At 41.6% G+C, this 23,449-nt stretch overlaps 1 protein-coding gene across 2 annotated transcripts in view; it reads right to left on the reverse strand.

Moving 5' to 3' along the window:
• eif4g3a (eukaryotic translation initiation factor 4 gamma, 3a) overlaps positions 1 to 23,293 on the reverse strand; it is a 49,281-nt gene extending 25,988 nt beyond the window's left edge. Inside the window, exons 1-5 of one of the 2 annotated variants that reach the window (XM_084543002.1) lie at positions 22,649 to 23,293; positions 14,406 to 14,478; positions 11,044 to 11,151; positions 9,293 to 9,385; positions 7,408 to 7,440 (exon numbers count right to left, since the gene is read on the reverse strand). In XM_084543002.1, coding sequence (XP_084399128.1) covers positions 7,408 to 7,440; positions 9,293 to 9,385; positions 11,044 to 11,151; positions 14,406 to 14,478; positions 22,649 to 22,812 — 471 coding nt within the window. In that variant the 5' untranslated portion in view covers positions 22,813 to 23,293. Of the gene's footprint in view, positions 1 to 7,407; positions 7,441 to 9,292; positions 9,386 to 10,983; positions 11,152 to 14,405; positions 14,479 to 22,648 lie in introns of both variants that reach the window. The other variant, XM_084543001.1, reaches the window with a different exon arrangement.
• Between the last annotated feature and the right edge of the window lie 156 nt (positions 23,294 to 23,449).

Consider the following 23,449-nt stretch of genomic DNA (forward strand, 5'->3'; position numbering starts at 1 on the left):
GGAGACATTAAACACAACCCCACAGGCTGCAGTCTCATATCGTAGCGTGCTGTCATGCTTTATCTGAAACACAAGCAAGTACAGATTTTCAGATGTGTTCACTATTTGTCTAACACATTTCTCACCCTTGAGCCCTTGGTTTTTATCAGAAGAAAAATTAAAAGGAGAAGAAAAAAAGGAGGCCCTGCATCACAACTCCATCTGAACTTCACTTCTGTGCATCACTCAAGACAATTACACTGAACTCACACTAAACATTATTGCCTCCACAATCAGCCCATGATCTCCTCCAGGAATGCCTTAACAGCCTATATTATGAATTATGGAAATGCGTTGGCATTTAGCTTCGTTGAGACACACATGTCCTAAATATTTCATCCCACGGTCATTTAATCTGAAGCCTTAAAAGAATCATCATTCTAACAGAGGCAAAATCTTAATGAAAGGAACCCACGGCGCATAACTCTAACCGGTCTGCTACAGTGTGAAACCTCTGACGTACGTTATCATCTTAATCACTGACACCTGCACAAATTTCTCAATTGAGAAAGTGTGGCACACCCACACATGACTGAGGTGGTGGATTATTGAGGATTTACAAAATGGAGTCCGGTCCCACAACTGTGTTTCTGTTAAGGGACATATGTCGCATCTAGATCTGATATCTTTGTCAACCTTTGTCTATCAGTGCAAAAAGATATTAACGCAGTTTGACCTGTTATTCTTTGTCTGTATGTGCACATGTAATTGTTTTTATGGTCATTTTCATTAATGAATACAGAGAAGAGCTTTCCGTGTGTGCTCTTTGAACTGTTTAGTTTACTCCCATCACTTTCGTTTCTTCTCATGCACTGGTTTGCCAAGATTTCTCACTGACGCACTCCGCTGCAGATTCAGCGTGTTGAATCGGGTGAAAAGCCAGCGACAGGGATCAGACTAGCGGCAACAAAAAAAAAAAAACTAGGATCCTAGACTATCACAGACAGCTTTTACACATCCAAGTGGTTTAATTCCGTGGTCGTTTTTGGGTCTTTAAGTGTTTAAATGTCTTTTAAATTTTGCCAAGTAGTAATTTGATATTTTTAATTACAGAGTCAAACCTCCTGATATCTGCCTGTGTAATCATCGCTTTGATCACAAACATATTTATCCTTAATAAAGATATGCGAGTTGACTGTTTAATGAAATCTTCTTACAGTTGGATAAGCAGCAAATTAGTTATTTTTTTAAAAACTGAAGCAGACCAAGCTCCTGCAACATTAAGGGGAAAAGTGAAAGCGTAATTTCGTTCCTATTTTTAAGCTCTTCATTTTTAAAGTTTCGCCAAGTCTGGGTGCACCAGGCTGCACAGCTGTAAAAAATTAAAGCTGTTGGGACTATTGAGAGGTTTCAACTAAATGTTTTGTGCCTGAGCTGCTTGGCCACCCTTCCAGTTATAGTGAATGTGTGACACATGGCATGGCTCTGCTCATCAAGCAGCAATACGGCCTTTATTTGATGCATCAGAGAGTCCTGAAAACACAGGAATTATACACACACTGCCAACAGCGCCAGCGACTTCTATGAAGCACATGTCACGATCACTTAAAGTTGAATATTGAGGGGGTTTTGTGTTTGGACAGCCCATAAATTATATTGTTCAAATCAGTGTGTGCCGGGCCCGAAGAAAGACCACTACCAACAGCTGTGACCGACTTCCAAACAACTAGGGCTCAAGCTGGGAATACCCAACCACAGTCACAGTATGCTCCAGTGGAGGAGAGCAGAGTAAACAATGCTGTTAAAGCGTGTATAAATACCCAGGAGGGAAATCACCTTTAACATAATAAATCAGATTCAATGGGTTTATTGTAAATAGCTCAATGGAAATCTGGAAAATGAGCAGGAAACCGTTTGTTACCAGTTACCCGAGGACGGTCTCAGTAAAAGTGGTGGCGAAGCAAGAAATGAGAGTCAACAGACACAACTGCTTTTCAACACTGTCGACAGAAAGGAGCTTTGTGAGACAATCACTAAAAACAACGACCCCAACATGACTGAAACCATATAGGCATCCAAACATTAAACATGACATTAATCCAACACTTTTCTTAGTACACGGACATAAAAAGAAACTTAAAAAAAAACATATATCTTAAGAGGGAATACATCGTATCTCTCTGTCATTAAGCATGCTGTTCATTTAACGGTGCAAGGCCATTAGAGATGAGTGATGGATGGAGCAGAAATTACAGAAGTATGAGCTGAAAAGTCCATTAATGAATCCCTAATCGATTGAAGACAGGACATAGGGGATAAAATCTACTGAGCAAACACTATAGTAAGGATGAGAGGGTGTAAAGGGTTAAAAGTTAGGAGGGATCATTTAAGGATGATCCTCATCATGCCATGCAGGTCCGCAGAGATTTTTGACAACAGAGGTAAATGTTACCTGGATTGGCCTGAATCCTCCCTTGAGTTTTGAAAGCAGGAAAGAGAGAAAAGCCAATGGGAGACTGTACTGGTAAGACTTGAGCAACCACACACATCAACAGGAACCTACCCAATTATTTCCGTCTACCTAAAACAGAGACTGGTTCTGAGCCACTTTGATTACTCATATGACAGAAAATAACCTCCGAATGGGGGCTGGTTTATCAGCAAGTGGGTGGAAAAAAAAATAAGCTTAGTCACAGTTAAAATGTCTCATCAGTGTTTGATTTGTGGCCATGTGCCACCCTGACGTGGCATGCACAGATGCACAGATATCCACATGCACAAATGTCCACATCATCCAAAACATGCACTTTAATTCACTTTACATCTTCCTCAAATTGTGCAGATTGAGCCTGTGCGCTTTTTTTAAACTGGTGGTTCCCCAACCTGGCTGTCACCCGCAACGCTGACTAAGCAACAGGGGTGTTAAAGCGGCATGACAGGGTGACTTGCAGACACCTTGTCTGTATATGGAACTGTTAGGTGTCACTTCCCCTGGTATTTCAGCATGCCAGAAACATTAAATTTCTCCCCGTCTCTTTTTATAGATTGATAGCTGTCTGTGCAGAAGAGAAATAACAGGATGAAAACAGACTGACATGAAGAGTAAACACAGCAACACAACTGCTGCCAGAGTGACCCAACACTCCCTGTAATTTGAAACAAACTCCTCATCAGCGCCATGCCCTTGTACGGCGCAGGTTCAGGTGCTGATAAAAAATTACATTTCCATTATTTAGAGCCAACACTCAGAAAACATTCACAGGCAAAATTCAGATTAATAGAATAATTTACTGTAGGGCAGAGGTGTCAAACATACAGTGCAAAAGCGGCCTGCCAGAGGGTCTACTTTGGCGCCTGGCATGAATTTGCAAAGTGTGAAAATTACATAGAAGACTATAACTGTCATTTTTCAATAAAAGTAACAGCTATTCTTAATTTGTCTACTGTTTTAGTAAGTGGACAGAACACAACACTCAGAAATTAACAGCAGACAGCAATGTGCCGAAATTTGCATTTTTCATAATATACTTGCACTACAACAAAGGGAAACATTTTGAGTTGTCCTTATTTATAGGTTGTTATGTTATTATGATGTTACATTACTGGTCAGATCCCCTTGAAATCAAATTGGGCTGTATGTGGGCTTAGTACTAAAATTAATTTGCACCCCTGCTCTAAAGGAACTGTTATTTTAATGATAACACACACACAAAAAGTGAGTTTGATATCCTGACAAGTTGGAACAGAGAGAAAAAGGATCCTCATTTGAAAACTAACTTATAACTTGGCCAAATGATTCTTCTGATCTCTATGCTCCCATTACTGAGCATCGAGTGTGTTTCATGAGGACAATAGCCGTTTTCTCCATTGATATAAAAAGCCCAGTGTTTGCCTTCATCTGCTTTCCGATTCCACTTCCGTGGTGGCACAAGAGGTATCAGCGCCAGTTTGTGACAGCCAGAGCACGCAGTTGTGTGTATGTGTGTGTACACTAATGCCAGAAAACACACCCGTAACACTTTGACACCCGACTATTAATAGTCTGTTTAAATTCTGCCCACACACACACACACACACACAAGTGTCCAGAAGGTGAGGATGTTAGACAACAAGTTACACAGGTCACATCATAGGGTATGTGGGTAACACATCAATCTCAGAAAGGGGCAGCTGTGTGAATCATTATGGTGTGAATCAACAAAACCAAAGATAACAGGAAGCCACATGGACTGAATGTCAGCGCAAGTCTAAGACTTCACAAGGTGATACACAAACAGCGTTGTAAATACTCAACTGCCAGACAGTAGCACATTAACATGTCCTTCAAATTCAACCGTCGCTGGTTCCCAAAGTGTCTACTCTCAAGGCGTCATTTACACAAGTGTCAGCTATGATCACAGACAAACGCTGGCTCTCTTGGTTTGTTCCTTGCCCACAGCCTACCTGACCACCAGCTAGACCATATCACACTGTGTCTTTTGTTCTTTACACCTCAACTATAAAAGTCACCATAATCTTATGACTGATTCTTAAAGTGTCAATTGAGATTGTGGTTTGCAGCTGTGGTTGTGAAGAAATCTAGGCCACAAGGCTCTCACCAAACAACAAACAACAATAAAACAGCATTATCATGGTGGTATTACTGGAAACATGTGAGACCATGATCTCACATGTTGCTGGAGTTTTTATATATATATATATATATATATATATATATATATATATATATAAAAGTCTGACAGATTTAGCTGCGTAAGCATTTCAATAACAATGCTACACAGAAGAATCTTGTGTATAAGTACCTCTGCCAGGTACCAGGCTGTTGGCATGCTATAATGTCTCTTCTTAGCATTAAATCAAATTGTACAAATCCCTTAAAACAACCTTTAACATTCCACGACCAGACTAGTAATTTAGTGTCAGACCATAAATAAATAAGACATTTCACAGTGCTGTTAATTGAAAATACTAGGGAAGGCTCGATCCGATACTTAGGATCAGTATCGGTCCGATATTGGTCAACATTTCAGGATCGAACATCGAAAAAAATAACTATAGCCCGTCCGATCCGATACCTAAGCCCAAGTGCTCAACTTAACTTTGCGCGACATGCCGTAAACAGAGAGCAGCTGCTGTAGGCGTGTGTAAACAGAACGTCGTGACAGTGAATTAGCCTAGCGCTCTTATCATGTCAGCTGTGTGGAGTTACTTTGCACGCAAGGAAGAGAAAAGTAAAACAGCCGAATGCAACTTGTGCAACGCGAGTGTCTCAATGGGTGGCAGCAGCACCGGACGCAAGTGGTTGTGACAGTTATTTAAAGTTAGCAGTCACTTAAAGCAGCTATATGTCCTATAGCAGGGGTAGATCGCGTGCATTGGGGGAAAAAAAAAAGTTTTAGATGTTAGTCTGGCTTAACAATTATCTGTTGCACCTCCAAAACAAACAGCAAGACAAACGTTCATCTTTATTTATTTTACTTTATATTTACAACATACCCTCAGTTCAGCGGCACAACTTCAACCACAACAACTCAAGACTAGGGCCTACCGTCTTTCTTAAAGAGACAGCGCTGTTTTTCTAAAGGTGCAGTGCACCAATTTTTCTTGATAAAAATAAAAACAAAGATGGGTAGAGCTTTTAACACTGTAGCAACAATTAATATGACTTAGGATAGGTAGATCACTTTGACTTGGTCATTGTAAAAGCAGCTTGCAAGCCAAAGAAGTGTGGGCACCCCTGTCCTATAGTCTTCAATGGAACATTGGAATTGAGTCCATCCTATATCTAGTTTGATATGGGTGTTTTACATACAGTTCAACCCCAGAGGTTACATGTGAAAGAAGAAACATTCAAGTTTGCAGTTTGCACTGATTTGAAGTTTAAATAAAGAGCTTATGGCTTGAGGCACATCGTGGGCTATTTTATTTCTTCCCTTAGGGGAGCAGAATATTTGTTGCACAGTTTGACCATGGTGTTTTTAGATGTACATATTAAACAAAGTACATCTATACAAACTATATGTATAATTAACAACTTAACAGAGGAGAAAAGAAGGTATCGGATTGATATGGGTATCGGCAGACACTCCAAGTTGCAGTATCGGTATCGGCATCGGACATGAAAAAGTTGGATCGAGCCATCCCTAGAAAATACCACATTAAAATTCCAATGATGTAATTGAATACATAGCTATTATTATCAAGGGACATATACACGCTTCAAGAGTATGTCAACTATGATTATCTCTCAAGGCATATGCATTCAGATATATACTACGTTCACACGACGACAAAAGCTACAAAACGGCCAAGCTGGACATTGAAGTGTCACTCAAGCAAGTAGCTCGTTGATGTGAAACAAACACATCAGATTCCCTGTTAAACATGCTGGTGGCACCATTATGACTTGTATGGAAATCACACACACTGGCATTTACTGTTACTTTGACTGCTGACAGGAGCAGCAGCAGGATGAATGCAGGGCAGTCATTACAGTTGATTACATTCAGTCAAAGGCACCAAAACCCATTGCACCAACCAACCAGGATGAAATATCCTTGACTGTCTGAGAGTGAATCTGATCACAAACTTGCTGGAGACCAGACAACAAAATTGGAGAGACGGCTGCAGTGAAGGAAGGTGATCGGCTGGCAACTATGCGTCAAAGACTTCCGACACAGACTATTAATTATGATTATTTAGTTTGAATTCATCTTTCCAGTTACTTCTGAACTGGGGGTACTGTGTGTTAAAAGTCCCCCCCCCCCCCCACACACACACTTCTTTCTATACTGATTTAGAGCTAAAGGCATAATAAAGTACTATTATTTAACAAGAAGAACACGCCAAAGAACAGAGCCTCGAAAAATAATAACTGTGTAGCTGTCCAAATACTAAACTAGTTCCTATATTTAAACAGCTGTACTGTGTGACAACATGAAGCAGAGGAAACTTGAATCCATTCAAGTTTTATCATGTAAAACTACTATATAACTATAATCACTGAGAAAAGCTTTGCAATCCATGTAAGCAAGGATGGCTTCCACTAATAATGTGTAAACTCTGTTATTTTCCCCACTTACAGACTTGGCGGCCAGCAAGCGTCAATATATTTAAACCTGATAAAGACAATATTATTGGAATGAATTAAGATCAATCTCAGCATAAAAATAAATGTACATAGTTCAAAAAACAGCCCCATGATATCTTAATTATTAATGATATCTTAACTGGCAGCACAGAAACATCCCAATATAATTAAAACCTCTTTTCCAAGATTCTTGAAGGCTTTGAAATCTGACTTTCTTTTTTTTTAAGGAACAGCAGACGCCCCACAAACAACCCTTTGCCAGCAGGGATGAGCAAACTGCTTTGATGATGATGATGCAAGAGAGGGAGCAGGAGGGGCGTTCAGCGGGGGTAAATTACCTGATGGTGGGTTGGTCGAGGGCCCGTAGCAAACTGGTGGGGGAGGGAGGAGAGGTCCAGCAAGGAGATTGAAGCAGTGATGGCAAAGCGGGGGGAAGAAAAGAGCACAAGAGAGACACAGAGACAGTATAAGATGAGCGATGGAGGCATTAAAATACATCACAAAACCACAGAGCAACATAGCTAACACATGGCACATGATGCAGCACCAGCACCAAGTCACAGAGTGTATATGCAAATTATAGCTTGAATTCTTCATTATTCTAGGCACCAGATGTATCAGGTTTACAGACAATGTAAATGTTGCAATGCCAAATTGTAGAAAAACATAATTCGCATGCTGTGGTGAATATCGTAGTGAAATTAAAATAATTTCCAGCTTACTATGTGAAAGAGCGAACCAAGATAACCACACTGTTACGGTTTGTGTATACACACACTGACTGAGGTCTGGTTAGCCTCACTCTCCTGGTGCGTGCTGGGCAAGAGCCAGGCAAGATTTATAAATAATGCAAAATCATATTTGGATTTTTATTTATTTTTTTCCTGTGCTTTTCATGATGGGAGACTTTTCACAATATGTTTTAAAGCTGTTGTCAATACTGAACTGTCTTTCCTTAGGCTGCACTAAATAAACAGTAAGATTTAGTTTCACAAAATTTCAAACAAATACCAAGAAACAAGAACAACACAAGACTGCAACAAAGCCAGTCACAATTTAACTGTTTGTAAAAACTAAAATATAAATATATCCTTTCTTCTAAAAAAAAAAAAAAACAACAACTCAATATATACTGTATATAATATATTGGTGGAGTTTCCTTTTATTCAGCCTAGCTTTAATCACAATATGGTCTCCTCCGATGATAACAACACTAATGAGCTAGTCTTTGACAAACAACTCCAACAACAAATTATCTGGCATTTGGAAAAAATCATCTAATCGTTCAATCCGCTATCAATCAAGACCAACCTGAACTCTTTTCTGCAACCACATGCTATTTATTTTGAATCATTTTTTCCTTTATTTTCAGCCATGTCTAACTCTTAACTGCGTCATTCATAGTGTTAAATATTCACAGTGAGGCCTACTGAGCATCAATGATGCCATCAACAGGTTCATCACCACCAACAAGCCATAAGGGGACAATGAATACAGTTTACAGTGAAGCCCCTCGCTGCCATGATCAGACTTAAGGTACGGACACATCAACAACCAACACCAAAGAACTACTGACAATGAAGACTGTCTCTGATGCTGCTGGTGTCTGGACCAAAAAGTTGCACTGGAACACACCAGAAAGACTACACCAAACGACCCGTGACGAATACAGGCTACGGCACCTGCTAACTCAGGTGGCAGCAGTGTATTCATCATTCAAAAGGGGGAAACTGGAGAAGCTACTATTAGCTGGGTGGCTAGGAAGCTAGGTAGAGCTACAAACCGTTGGCCTCTCCTGAATCATGCTGATCAATTGGTCTAGTTTATTCATTATTCACTTTTGTCTCTTCCGTCTCTCGTTGGATAAAATACAGTGTTAAACTGTTGCACGGATGTTCTCTCTATTTGTAATTAAATATTAGACTCTCATGCTTCGAAATCACAGGTATGTTAGGAGGGGGAACCTCACACAGATAAGGCACAGATGCACCCAGTCTATAGCTCCTATGTTGTGTCTAGTTAATTTCACAAGGCTATCTCTAGAGTGGGACCTACTGTATATGAGTGAATGTAACCTTACTATGGTCAGTCGATTCTGTACTTGCTAGAGTGCATGTATTCACTTACTCAGTGAAGCCTTCAGACACAGTCACGCTAAACCACAAACTGTTTGGGTACTATAAGGCAGGAGGGCTGTAAATCTAGGACCAGAGGGAGACTCACCGGGCGACTCTGTGGCTGTGCATTCATTGGCTGCGTCTGGGGAGAATACACTAAAGGAGCGGAGCCAGCATTTTGCCCCGGGTTGTAAGGAGACTGTCAAAAGAAAAACATGGAAACAGAAAAGGAGAAGGTTTGTCAAGGATACTGATGAGAAAATGCACAGAAATAAGTCACTAAACATTGGCATTGTAAAAGGCACTGTAAAATAATACACCAGACATAACAGCCCCTAGTTACTTTGAATGTTGGTGAGAGAAAGTCTTGCCCAAAGATAATTGATACCATCAGGACGGCAAATCTTTTATTCCTTTATACTTGATTTGGTGAGCAGGTTAGCGGAGCAGAGATGGCTTTAGCAGTTCTCCTCTCTTCTTCAAGCTGCTGCTGCTGCTGCTGCTGCTGGTATCGTAGTGATAATTTGAGTTTGTGCTGGCTGACAAGACTATTTACAGAAGACTGGTGAGAGACTAGAGCTGCTTTCGGGTGAGGCAATGGGCCATTAGGCTAGAACAGCAAAGAGGAACAGCTAGATTCCTCGTAAGTGTAGTCACATACATCCAAAGACGCTGAGTCATGGAGTCAACACGCTTGTAAGCAAGAGTGTCAGGGCGGTCTCAGATGCCAGCATCACAGCTGTTGTGTGATAGTGTTTATGTCTTTGGAATTAATGGACTGACCTTTTACACAGTTACCTGTATAGATATAGGGATTTTCCCAAATGATAGGCAAAACATGCAGTAACCAAAGGATGAGTCTATTTCTAAAGCTCAACCCTGATTTGTTTCGTTGTGGCATTCTAAATTTTGCCATTGCCCAATAACATGTGTATTAATATCGCTCCTTTTCAGACACAGACAGAAGTCCCTGCTGATTTCTCCCATGTATTTAACCCTTACCTAACCATCTGAAACCCAAATTAACTAATTAACCATGCCCTAATCAGAGTGCTTCTACTCATAACCCAGAAGGGATCTAGGAATTTATACCCCTTGTAACATATTCCCAATCCTAATTAATTATTCCTCACAGTCACTTGTTACAGTGCTTCTTCCCAAAATGACAGGCAACAATTTAAAATGCTTAATTAATAACAGATGTGGCTCCAATATGTTAACACACAGACTTGCAAGCTCTCTGAATTTAGGAACAAATGCTCATGCACCATAACCTCCTAGTCAAATAACATTGATGTGAATGTATGCAAAATGGAAACTAACAAGGGTAGATTGTTTATCTCAGTTTTGCTACATTCTTGCAGGCATACCGGCCTCCAGCTCCTTATCGAGATTAAGTATCACATACAGAATGCACTAGATGCACGTTTGTCTATAGGCCGTGGTGTGAAGGAACTGCTCTTAGGATTCAAGCTTGTTTTAATCATATAATTGTCTGAATTTTAGGAAAAAAACAAATACACTCATGCAACCGTGACTTACTGCCGTTTTATAAAGTAGTGAAACGACAAATACGTTTAAAACCAATAAAAGAAGGTTAGGTGTGGGAAACACAGGCAAAATGAGTTAAAATTATCAAAACATTTCCTCAAAATTTATGCCATTATTGTAACCCTTATTCATTCAGACTTTATTTTAATGAAAGAAGTATTGTGTAAAAAAAAAAATATATATTTATGTGTCATAAAATAAACAGTGTGTAAGAGAGGATGACGGCGGTCGCAGTGACAAACTCACCCCTCCGCCTGTCTCCCAGCCCTTAGGGTAGCGATATGGGGAAGCTGTGGGTACTGATACCTGAGAGAGCGCTGGGGAGTGGGCATGGCCGGGCGGGGTGCCCGCCAAGTTAGGGTGTCCCTTTGTGATGTCGTGAGCAGTGTAAGGAGGGCCAGCATGCCTGGGTACCTGTATCACATGAAGGAGTAAAGTTAGCACAAAGTGAGGTATGTCTGTCTTTTCAGATGTCAAAGAAGAACAGCAGCAGTGGGATTCCACAGGTCATTAGTCCTCCCTCCTGCTGAGGAATGTAAATTAAGCGCTCAGGCAGCAGGATTAGCCCTTGTATGTGTGCAGAGGATGTGCATGGCTGTTGAAGCCTGCTGCTGTTGGGTAAAGAAAGAAGATTCCAACCTCTTCTGCAGCCGACTGTGCCAGACCATGCTGTGCAAGAATGTCTATGCTTCATATGGCAAAACTGGATCGAATAGTCATATTACATCCCACTCATCTGTGATAGATAAAAACCACCTGGTAGAATAGATACAACCCAGTCATGCTGACCAAGCCTCATTTATTTGGGCCAACTAAGGGTTTCAGGATGGACACCAACTGAGTCATAAGTATAAGGAAAGGATGAGATCTGATTCAGTTCTTAGTTTGTGGTGTGGCAGGATGGGCCTTGGCTGCTGCAGCGAAGGGCTGGCAACACTGCAGGTGCTGCTTGTTGTTGCAGCAGGCCTGACACACAAGGGAATGAGACAGGATACTGCAGGAAGAAAGCAGTAAGCAGAGGCGAAAAGGAAAGCCGGCTCCAGGGCTCTTACAAATCCTGACATTAAAAGATTTAACAGCTCTTTAAAACGGCAACTTAAATTGAAAAACTAACATCTCTAAATGTTTATATTTAAATGTACTGGGGACTGCAGTCAATACTCTTTACAGTTTCTATAGTATCTCTCTTTTCCGCATCTCTATGTCTCCGCTGTGTGGCCCACTTCCCTCAGATGACCTGGGATAAAGCAACTAATCTAGCTGCTGTTGCCAGGGGAGGAGCCTGCCCCGCTTCAGGCGAGTGACTGATTCTGAGGACATACAGAGTGATGGGATGGGGGAGGGGAGGCAAGCGGCTGTATGGGGCCTGTACATGAGACGGGGGGGGGGGGGGGGGGGGACCGGGTAAACTCCATGACCCTACAAGAGCACCATTTATTTCCACCAGTGTCATCATTGTTGCAGCCTAAACCCCTAAAACAAGCTTTTAGAGCTTGAAAAACATGTAAAACCCTGAATGTTTCACACTAATGACATGTTGCCAGCTGAATAGCCTATCTCGAAGCATAAAGTGGCATTCCTTGTGCGACTTGCACCTCCCACATTTCAGAAATGTACTGGAACATTTTCTTTGCGGTGTCAAAAAAGAGGCAGTTATAATGTATTTCTGTTACGAATTTAAAAGCACCAAGAGGCAATGAAAACACAAATGGCCACTACACAGAAATCTATAAAATGAGAGGAGAAAATTAAATCAATACCATTTTCTTGTTCCTTTATAAACAATCTTTTACAAAGACGCGCAAAAATAAACACAGGCGTCTTTGCCTTTAAATGTAGGACTGTCCGTTGCTAATCAGTGTCTTACAAAACCTGCAAAGCTCTCTACCATTCTAATCGCCTCGCTCCAGGTAAACATCAAACCTTGAGGGCCAAAGTTCAAAAAGCACTGCTCAATATCTAAGACAAGATCCTCAGAGGAAGGGCAGGATGCTATGTCTGTATGTCAGGTTTGTTTTTGTCTTTAGATAGAGACTGAAGAAACGGCTAGCCGCTGAGAACAAGACAAGACATTCACTGGCTCCAAAGTTCAGCCAAATCTAACTGACCGAATCTAATCGTCTACCTGATCCTCCTAATTTACATGTTGATGCTGCAGGCAGGTGAAAAAAAAAAGCCACAGAGAATTATTGGAATATTACTGTGGAAAAGATCGGATGCAGAAAATGTTAACGAACTCCTAAAGGAGTCAGTGAATGGCAGAGGTGCTCTGAGGTGACAAACTTGCACAGCAGGTCTACTGCTGTCAGATCACACCATTTCTTTTGTCTCAACAAGTATTCCTTCTCCTATTTGAAGAAGAATATTCACAATATTAGGAATATCAGGTTCCTCAGTATCAAAACAAAAAAACAAAAAAATACACTTCTTCTCCACTAAAAATAACACCCATTTCACTCTAGTATGTAGTTTTGAGTGTATTTACATTAGGGCATGATTGATTAGGGCATGATTATAATAGCTACCTAGCTATAAATACAGTTCTGTGGGGAGCTATCTACTCCACTTTTATCAACAAGGACAGACTGAATATGATGCAGTAAAGTTTGATGGCACAAAATAAATAACTGCCTCTAAAATTAATCAGAATCAATACCTCCCTAAAACAGTTTCAACCAAAACAAAACATTACAGCCTTCATAATGTGAGCGTTGTACAGAACTGCATTAGTTTTAGGGCAGGTGTACCTAATAATCTGTCAACTGAGTGTGTGTTTTAGCGCTGCGACTATGCATCAACCGTATTAATAACGTAGACTCCTTGAATACGTCGTTCGTCTGCTTTCATCACCATTCATGCCAAGCAATCTAAACTTTGTCTGAAAACGTCCAAATCCCACCTCTAAAGCAAGAGAAACACTTAAACAGATGGCTAATGAAATGGACATCCTACAACAGCAGCACAACCGCTAAGCATCAACATATCAACAGAGGCTTTCCAACTTCAAAACAACCAGGGAGCAGCGGCAGTATTTGGACTTTTACAGTGGTCTCAATCTTGGTTGGTGATCGGCGCCTGGCAGACGTCGTTTGTTGTGTTGCACACTAGAACTTAATGAAGCATAAATGCTAATGGCTAATATGGCAGCGCTTGCTCTCCAGTACATGTTTCCCTGCATATAGATCTATAAAACTAAATGACTTAGATTTCCATTAATGTGGTGCTCTTATTTACCTGCAAAAGTAATCTTCTGCAGATAAATAATGCAACAGCACAGGATATTAAAGTTATATTACATTCAACGCAATCGTATTAATGGTAGATAATTAGTAAGCAACATGTTTCCTAATAATGCCTACACTAAATAAATCCTAACTTTTATAATGAATAGTAAATTTAGTTAAAAGCGATTAATTTGTTTGTTAATTTCATGTTAAATGCCTGAAAGGTTGGTTAATGACAGATGTTACGGTTCTATTTAGTGGTATAATCAATCAAATCTTTGTTGCACCCCTTAACTGCACACTGTTCACACTATGGACTGTATGAGTCTCATACTGTGTCTAGTTTTTACTTCAAGTGTGCACTTTATGTATATGTCCTGCAGCATACAGTGCATACAGGTGGAAACGCAAGTATTTGAAAAGGGGCTGCACGCAGTGACTCACGCTGTAGACTGCAGCGACTCCAGGCTGTGTGTTGAAGATTCGGTCGTCCAGTGAAGCCTGAACCCGTGGGATTCTGGAAAGGGTGCGTTAAGGAAAGTTCAAGAAAGCTCCAGCTCAAGCTAAAACAAGTTCTGTGTCAGGTAATAGCTGGACAGCTCAACAGGTAACATCCCTGCCATGTTTTATGTGGTCATGTAACTAATGTAATAAATATTGTAGAGTAAATCTGGAATGTTTGAAAGTTTCCTTAAACTTCAGCTGAATTTACGTCATCTTTTAGCTCTACGTTTTTATGCAATACTTTCAGATTACGCAGGGCTTTCCTCAGTAGATCGATCTGAAGGATCCCACGACCACACCACTCCGCCCAAAATGCCCCATCTCTGAGAGTACACTATGTACCTTCACCATTTTGCAAGAGTTAAAGGGAAAATCTGAAATGGATTTCTGAGCTATTTCAGGAGGGGGGCAGCCAGAGCAGAAGATTAGACAACTGTTCAGCACTTAAAGAGGAATACCAAGGAAGAAACCTATACATGTAGAAAATATTGAATGTAGAAACTACATTCAATATTAAGTATCCTCTTGTAGAATAATAATAAGTTAGAGAAAAACCTCATTGTGACGCTTGTAAAAATCCACAAGACTCAAGGCTTTATTAATGCTCAGGGTAGTGTCTGAAGAGAAACCAGAACAGAAGATAAATTTCTTTACAGATTCTGATAAATGTAATAATGAGATTCCCTTGGGAGACATCACTGTGATGTTGGAGGAGACAAAAGGGGGAACGTGTAACAGCCACATAGAAGAGGGAAGCCCTGTGGTTAGTAACCTGCTCAGGCAGTTGTCTGCGACAGACCGGCACTCACACTGCTGATCACATGGTTTAAGGGAAACCGAACGTCTGGCTTTCTTCCTTTCACTCAACCGTGCCTCCCTCTGCTTTAAGCCCTCTTCCTTTGCTGTGCTCTTGCCTGCAGGGGCCGTCATCTCTCCTGGCCCCCTGCCAGCGCCACTACAAGGAGCCGACAATACAAGGGGGAGAGAGGCAGATACGGAGAGAAAGGAATTGTTTAAAAAGAGGCCGGCGATTCGAAACGCAGAAGCGCAGCAGGAAGCATTATCTGTTTCATTGCTGGGGAATTTGGAAAAACAACACGCCTACCGCTCCACACACACAGTACACAAGACACAGAAATTAGTAGTAATTAGAGCCTCAGTGTCTTCACAATGATCTGACAGTCTAGGTGAGACGGAGCACAAAAGATAGTATTCATAATTTTCATATTATGTCCATGTGTTGCGAGCTTCAGATGCAAAATATTTCCCTTTTCACTTGAATATCAGAAAGACTGATTTCTCAAAGATACACAGATTACCCAAGAGGTATGAGGCTGATATGTACAACATCCAAGAAATGCAGCCCTTAAAGTAGATGGGAAAACATGAAATAGAGTTTTTCCGTTTATCTTTGTCAAACATTTTGATTCCAGTTTCTTCAAGGTGCTTATTTTCTTTGTTTTATATCACTCTAAACTAAAAATGTTTCACCTTTAGAGAAAAAAAACACCAGATATTTCAAGATATCACCTTGATCAAATAATAAAAAAAAAAAAAAAAAAAAGCCTAATAATCAATGGTTGCAATAGTATTAACAACATGAAAATAATTTTTGACCCAGTTCTGAAAGGGGACAGAGAACGAGACATGAAGTGGGGGCTAACAACCTGATCTGTCTGCTCCACATGACCGCTGGCTTGCAGGGGCAAGTGTGGAGTCTGTAAACATTGGGTGGGGAGCTAGATGTAGAGAGGTGCAAGAGGGAGTTCAACCTGCTTCAGCAACAGGTGTAACCCCACCTGGAATTTAGGACGTGAAGGCAATGCAACTGCAAAAACAAGAGCTTATTTAGATGTATCCTAGCCAGCAGCATGCAGATTTCTGTTCTCTCAGATGGAAACCACCTGCTGTCATGCAGAGTGTTGTTATTCCCAGACTGGGAGCTTTATTTGAAGAGCAAGACTTGTGTCATACCTTTAATTTGGACACATTTCACATGCCATGTTTTGGGCACAACGTAAGAGTTGATATTTAACAGAAAACCGAATCCAAAGCACCCACAGCAAAAGCCTTATTTATCAGAAACCTGATCCAGTTTTTGTTTTTCCCCCCAGTCTTTATTTGTGGTTGAAACTAGGGCTGGAGCCAGACACATGTGTAGCAAAGCTTCCCTTTGATTTGACCAGCTTTTTCAGTTCTTGGCTGCATAATCCCTGAGAGTTCACAACATTCAGTGAGAATAATTGAGCGAGATTTATTCTTTTTGAAGTTTATTTTCAACTTAAAAGAATAAATGCTGCAGTTAGAAGCATTTCAATCCTATGCTGGCAGTTTGAACTGTTACGCTGTGTCATATGCAGGTGACCGCGCTGAGAACGAAAGACGGTCTAAGGTGAAACATCATTTATGTAAAAGCGTCCAAGTGGGTGGGCCAGGGAACCAGATGGTTGCAGTCGAGCTCTAATGCTTATATCAGGCACAAGCTGGCATCAGATGTCAGTAATTTGTTTGATCTGTTGTTCATTTTCTGCTTAGGTAAAGAGGGCAAGTACAATGTCAACTTAAGGACTTGCAAGGGAGTTACGGCTTCAGAAAATTAAAGTGTCAGTTCTGCGGAGTAACTACCTGCAACATCCAGCTGAAATTACGCCAATGGTGGGTGATCACATTTGACCCTTGCTGAGATGGAAAGCAATGGAGCTCTCGCGTGAGAAAGGATTGTGAGTGCATAATCTTAAATTAACTTTTCCTCAAAGTAATTCAACCGAAAGCACATACAGAGACAGTGAACGCAGGTTTCTCATAACACTGAGAAGAAACATCCGATTGTGTACGAGTTGAACTGCTGTTCATATTCAAGAAAAACACATTGTTCATGACAATGATCATGACAAGCCCCAATCAAGCCTTTCTTAAAGGAAATCACACAGTAGCTCCAACCTCTCCTCCTAGTCCTCCCACCCCACTGTGACCTGTAAGCCTCATTTAGGAGGAGAAAGCTGCTGCAGCTCCTGCTTCATCATTAGCTTACAGTAAAGCCACTTAAGTGCTGAGAGTATGGGAGAGAGAGAAAGGGAAAGACAGGAGGAAATACAGCTTAAAAATAGCTGGGGGTAGTGAATCAAGAGGACGGTGCAGGTCAGTAGAATACAGTCTGTTATTACTGAATCAGAGCTGTACAGCTGACAACCCGACTTCTAAATAAATGCCAGGAAGCAAGGTGAGCTTCGCCACTGCTGACTTGCCATATGATTACATTTCATTTCACGGCCACAGCAAATCGTTTCAGGCATATATTACATTGATCGACTGGAACCTGTTGTCTCATTTGAATGATGATGAAGACTACCTGGAAATCTCAGTGCTCTGAGGGCTCAAAGTGGAGGTACAGGAAGCGAATGGAGACGGCCCAGATGGTGCAGATACAAACCCTCCTTCTCCCTGCTGGCTCACTGGCCAGTCACACACACACACACACACACACACACACAAACACACACAGCGTTGGATAAAAGCGAAGCTCACAAAGCTCTCACTGCCTGCCTGCTGTTGCTGAGACTGCTCTTTCACTACAGAATGAACAATAGGTGGTAGGTTGGTGGATTCAACTCTAACAAACCAAATCTTAAGCAACAATGGCTCTGGATGCCTATAGAACAGAGACCATTTGTTTTTAAATTAAGAAAGCAGGCGGTCAAGCTGCACTTTTAAGGTGGTTCATTGCGGGAAAATGGAGGACTTGCAGAATAAAAATGGCATCAAATATAGCACTGACAACTGATTTTGGTTATTAAAATCATGATGAAGGGATGATGTGATGATGATGAAGAATAAAATAAATAAAACTAATTTAAGGCAACATATTAGCATTGTATACTTAACGGAGAGCCAGTACTAGCATAACTTTGAAGCCTGCGTAAGTCTTGTCTGTTGGTGGCTATAAAGCAGCACATGAATCTCTGAAAGGCTGTCAAGGTGCATTAAAAATGTGAAGTCATTACTGTCACTGTTAAGTCATCTGACTGTTACAAATTAATGTAATACATAAAGACGGGTGCAGGTGGTGACAAATGACCAATAAATGAAGAATTTGCAGGAATCCTCTGAAGCGGAAGCAGAAACACTTGCCAGTAGTCAGAAAGCAGCCAGGAATACTTTATCACCAGGTTACTGGTTTATATTTAAAATAGCAGCAGCACTGAGCTTAGACTGCAGTTGTACATGACTGAACAGCCACCAAGCTGACAAAAAAACACTTACCAGGAAGATTGAAGCAAACAAAATAAAGAGTATGACAATTAACCAGTCAATGCAAACGAGGACTTGAGACAGAATTACTTAACATTACTATGATAATGATGATTACAGAAGCATCTTCACAGAAGAACCACATTTAATACATTCTTGCTCTGATGCAAATATTAACATTGTACTGACGAAGATGTACAACTTGTCGTAAACAAGCGGACATAAACATGCTCAGCTTTATCACAAACAACCACTGCCGCATCAACTTGGACACTAGTACTTTGCCAATATTAAGAATAAAAGGCCAATCAGGACGAAAATGTCTCATGTTACCACCTCAGTCAGAACAGATTGATATGGACACCGGTACAATCAGAGGAATTTTCAATGAAATTGAGAGGGAGATATAAACATTTGATAATCTGTTCACTAGGAAAATATCAGCTACTTATAACGACGTAATCGATCCGACCATTTTCTTCCTGGTCGGAATAAATGCATTATTTCTGTGAATGTTTGCCCCTCACAGGGTAAACTTCAGGTGATATGATGAGTTTGCTGGAGGGACAGAAACTCGCTGGTAGCAAAACAACAAGTTGTTCAATCAAGTGTTTCGGGAAGATAAATTAAGGTGGAATCAACGTCGGCAGTGCTGTTGAAAATCAGTCCGTCCTGGTTCATCATCTTCTATTGAATGAACTCAGCGCTGTCAATACAGGTAGGGGAAATAAAATCTTCCACTGTTACATTTCAGGCAGATTCAACACGCCACGGCAGGCAGAACCACTTTGTTAACAGAGGTCTATTCTGATCGATGTTTTAGGTCACATATGATCAAATTTAATAGACATAGACAACAGAAATATTGTCTAAATGTAGCCACTGTGTGGGTGGCATGGCCCATTATCAGAAAATGTCAGTTTTCACACAGAGGGTATTCGAAACACTTGATGTGTTAACGTCACCTCGGATTAAAATGCTGGGAGAGTATTGACAGTGTGCAGGATGTCTTCTTCAACAGGCCACTCCCTCTCTGGAAAGAACGGTCCTGCATGCTGGCTCATAACAAGTCAGCAGTTTATTTATAACAGCCCACAGTGAGTATGCTCATGAGAATATCTTCTCATGCAGGCTGCACACACCTGTCCTGAAATACAGGACTGCTGTGCTGCGTGACGTACCAGCTGGGTACATACATTACGTCGCTGTACCGCATAACTAAAAAAGTAGTGTGACTGCATGCCGGGTTAAGATGACAACTAGCAAAGTTGTGACTGAGAAAAAGGCCATTTCAGCAAGTACACCGCGAACATGAAAGCTGAGAGGTAGGAGGGGGTGCAAAGGGAAAAAAGCAGGGGAAAATGGGGAGAAGCCCTCAGTGTTCTCAGCTGGGTCAGCAGTGGGGTGAGGTAAGTTGCAAGGGGGGGGTGGAAGGAAATGAGGGAGGGCTGAGGCAGGCTGGGTGACCTGGGCCTTTGTTGGCAGATGGTGGGAAGCGCCACCTTGGCCCCTCTCTCTGAATGCTAAGCAGCAGTGCTATTGTCTGGCAAGTGCAGCAGCAGCAGACGCATGCGCTGGGCGTCTCTCTGGCAACCAGGAAAAGAAACAAACTCCCCCCCTACCGCACCGTTCACAACCCGGTGCAGTTCAGGACTTGACAGACAGAAACATCCTGCAAATGGGAATTCCCATACACTGAGACCTCAGGCCAGACAGCGAGTAACATGCTCCCACACTCCTGACCTCAAAGGGCCAAGGGACCAAGCGAGAGTGAGAGGTCAGACTAGTGGCAACACTCGGAGGGTCCGTTTTCATAAAGACATGAAAATGCTGTGCAAAAACAGGGTTCAAGTACCATTGTAGGGATCTTGCAAGTTACACTAAGGTCCCAACACAAATTAACATAATTTTCTTTTGGTAATTTCACAAATTTGATGTTGGCATAATGCATTCCTACTGTTAACTGCCCACCTAAGGCACAAACAGTCATGTCAGGAATGAATCTTTATTAAACAGAAAATAGCACCACAAAATACAGACTCAACCTAGTTGCAGCAACACACCTTTGACCCACACTGTAAATAAAAAACGCAATAAATGTAGGATTTATTGATTATAGCACTGGTTTGAATTAAAAGTAGTATACTGTCAAATGTACCTAATATTTTCCATCAACCCGTAAAAAGAGGGTCATGTACAAAGCTTATATTGTATTGGCCGTTTAGGTTGGAATTAACTTGAACAGGCATTCATGATATTATCTCCATTTCCTCCATTGCTAAGCCATAATGAGATCTTAGCCATCGATGGCATTTAAAAAGATGCAGTAACAAGAACTGAATGATGCAAACCGCTCTTGCACAAGCGATCAGAACAAGTCAAATAAAAACAATTCCGACAACAAAAACGAAAAAAATATTTACCATTATTATATTTTTTTCACGAATCCCTCTACTTTACACGTGTAAATGACGAGTATGCACTTCTCACAGGGGAGACACTCATGATCGTACAGTTGAAAGTAGGTTAAACAAATTCAACAGTCATTTCAGAGGCCTTAAGAGTCAAAGGAGGACATGACAAGCCGAACAGAGAGAGCATTGTCTTTTGTGTTGTGTTGGGTTTTACTCATCTAACTCAGAGACAACTCAAAAGTATCCCAGCACAATGCAAGAGCAAGAGAGGGCTTCACATGCTGCCACCTGCTATTCCCAGCTACTTACTGCCCCTCACAGATGTCAGAAACATAGGGCGGCTATGATCGTGGGTGTCAGGAAATCAGGTTGAGACATCACACCCCAAAGCTAAGCCACAACAGACGCTGTCAGATCACAAAAGACACATCTCTCTGCCACTGGCAGGCAGGAGGCATCAACTTAATCCTCTCTCTCTCACACACACACACACACACACTACTGACACCATGCTGTAAATAAAGCAGGAGGTGACATAACCACTGTGACTTCACTCCACCAAAAAAGTAATGTAGAGTGATACTGGGTCATCCCTGAGTAAACTCAAAAGGTAAATGTGTATTTTTGGGGTGGTGACAGTGCACATATTAGAGACAGATTTCTGGGGCAAATAAAAAAATAAATAAATCAAACAGAAACAACTGTCACGATAACCATGAAGCAATTTTAACGTGTTCCTCGTCTGTTGAGGTTTTAACAGTTCATACCGATCAATAATCATTAACTTCCATGAATCTCTTTCCAGCTGATAATCTTTCTACCACCTGCCCTCCTGGGAGCTCTACCCCGGCACTGACAGGCCTGTCAAGGTGCACAGCAAAGCGCTCCTTCAAAAGGCTAATCTTACGCGAGATGAGGTGCAATTCCCACAAGATGGGCCTTGCACTAGCTAACATTAGCCCCACTGAATTATAAAGTCACAGGTCATCACTATCAAACGAATGAAGCTCTGCTGCTGCATTCACTGACCGGTGCACTTGTTAGCCACAGACGCTACTCTTAAATTAGCTAGGCTAGCTAGCTAGCTAGCTGGCTGGCACAGGGCTAACGCACCTTGCTAGTCAACTGCCAAAACTGAACAAAGCCGGTAACCGGTGTGGGAAGCCGGTGATGAAGCTTCCCTATACCAATGCCACTGTGTCTGTTATTAATGTACGATGCTAGTATATTCGTATGACAACTATATCTAGTGGAAATGTAAGCAGAAGCAGTGGTACCGCGTCAACAGCCCCGAATCAAACTGACATTTCCGTTAGCTTTGACAACCGGCTTGATAAGCTAACGTTAGCACACTTAGCTAGCTAATTGTCCCCTCCCCTCCCAGCTACCTCCAAACGAAACCATCATCCCCACATCCAACCTCTATTATCTATCACTAATAAACAGCCGTGTTATTGTCATAAAGAAAAGTTAAATGCACTGAATAACAACATGTTTTATATTACCCGTATGAAAGGATACTGAGGTGGTGGTACAGCGCCTTGCTGAGGAGCTGTTGGGGCTCCCGGCGGCAGAGACACGGAGGTCAGGGTAGCCCGCAGTTGGCTCGACGGAGAGGGGCCACTTCCAGGTCCGCTAACTGCGACAGCGGCGGGTTTGGGTACCACTTTCGGTGGCAAACTCATCGCAAAAAAATCAACAAATAAAAACAACACCTTAATAAATACCGATACAAACAACGCCTAGCTTGCATACATAGAGCAAGCGTAGCAGATTCTTGAAGCAGGGCCCAGATCCCTTTAACGGACTGGGATAACGAAGCTCGAATAGCAACACAAACGTCTTTTTTCATGGAAAGTCGCTGTTCGGATCAGCGGTGCTATTCATGGGGACGGTGGGAGGTTTAGCCTCCCTCGCCCGTCCGGAACCTCTGCGGATCCGGTTCGGTCCGTTTCTTTCAAACGAAATAATCGCCGCGATCTTCGACCTCCCTCGGCGATCTACCTTTTCTTCTCGGCAAGTATGTTTTCTATCATTTTTTTTCTCACAGAGATGAGAGACTTCGCCAACATGGCGTTGCGGCCGCTTCCAGCAGTCCGGGCAGGACAGATGATTCGGCAATTCTCGGCCAGTTACGGAGTCGCTCGGCTAATCAACCAACCTTCAATCAAACACAGGCACGGCGTGGTTGACGTCCTCAAGACGAATACGAAACAACATTTTTAACTTTTTTTTTTTTTTTTTTTCCGTTTTCGATTTCGTTAACAATATTAAATCCAGAATATAAAAACATATTTTATGATTAATACATTAAGAAATATA

The sequence above is a fragment of the Chelon labrosus genome (genome assembly GCF_963514085.1).
Source record: "Chelon labrosus genome assembly, chromosome: 4".
Taxonomy (NCBI): domain Eukaryota; kingdom Metazoa; phylum Chordata; class Actinopteri; order Mugiliformes; family Mugilidae; genus Chelon; species Chelon labrosus.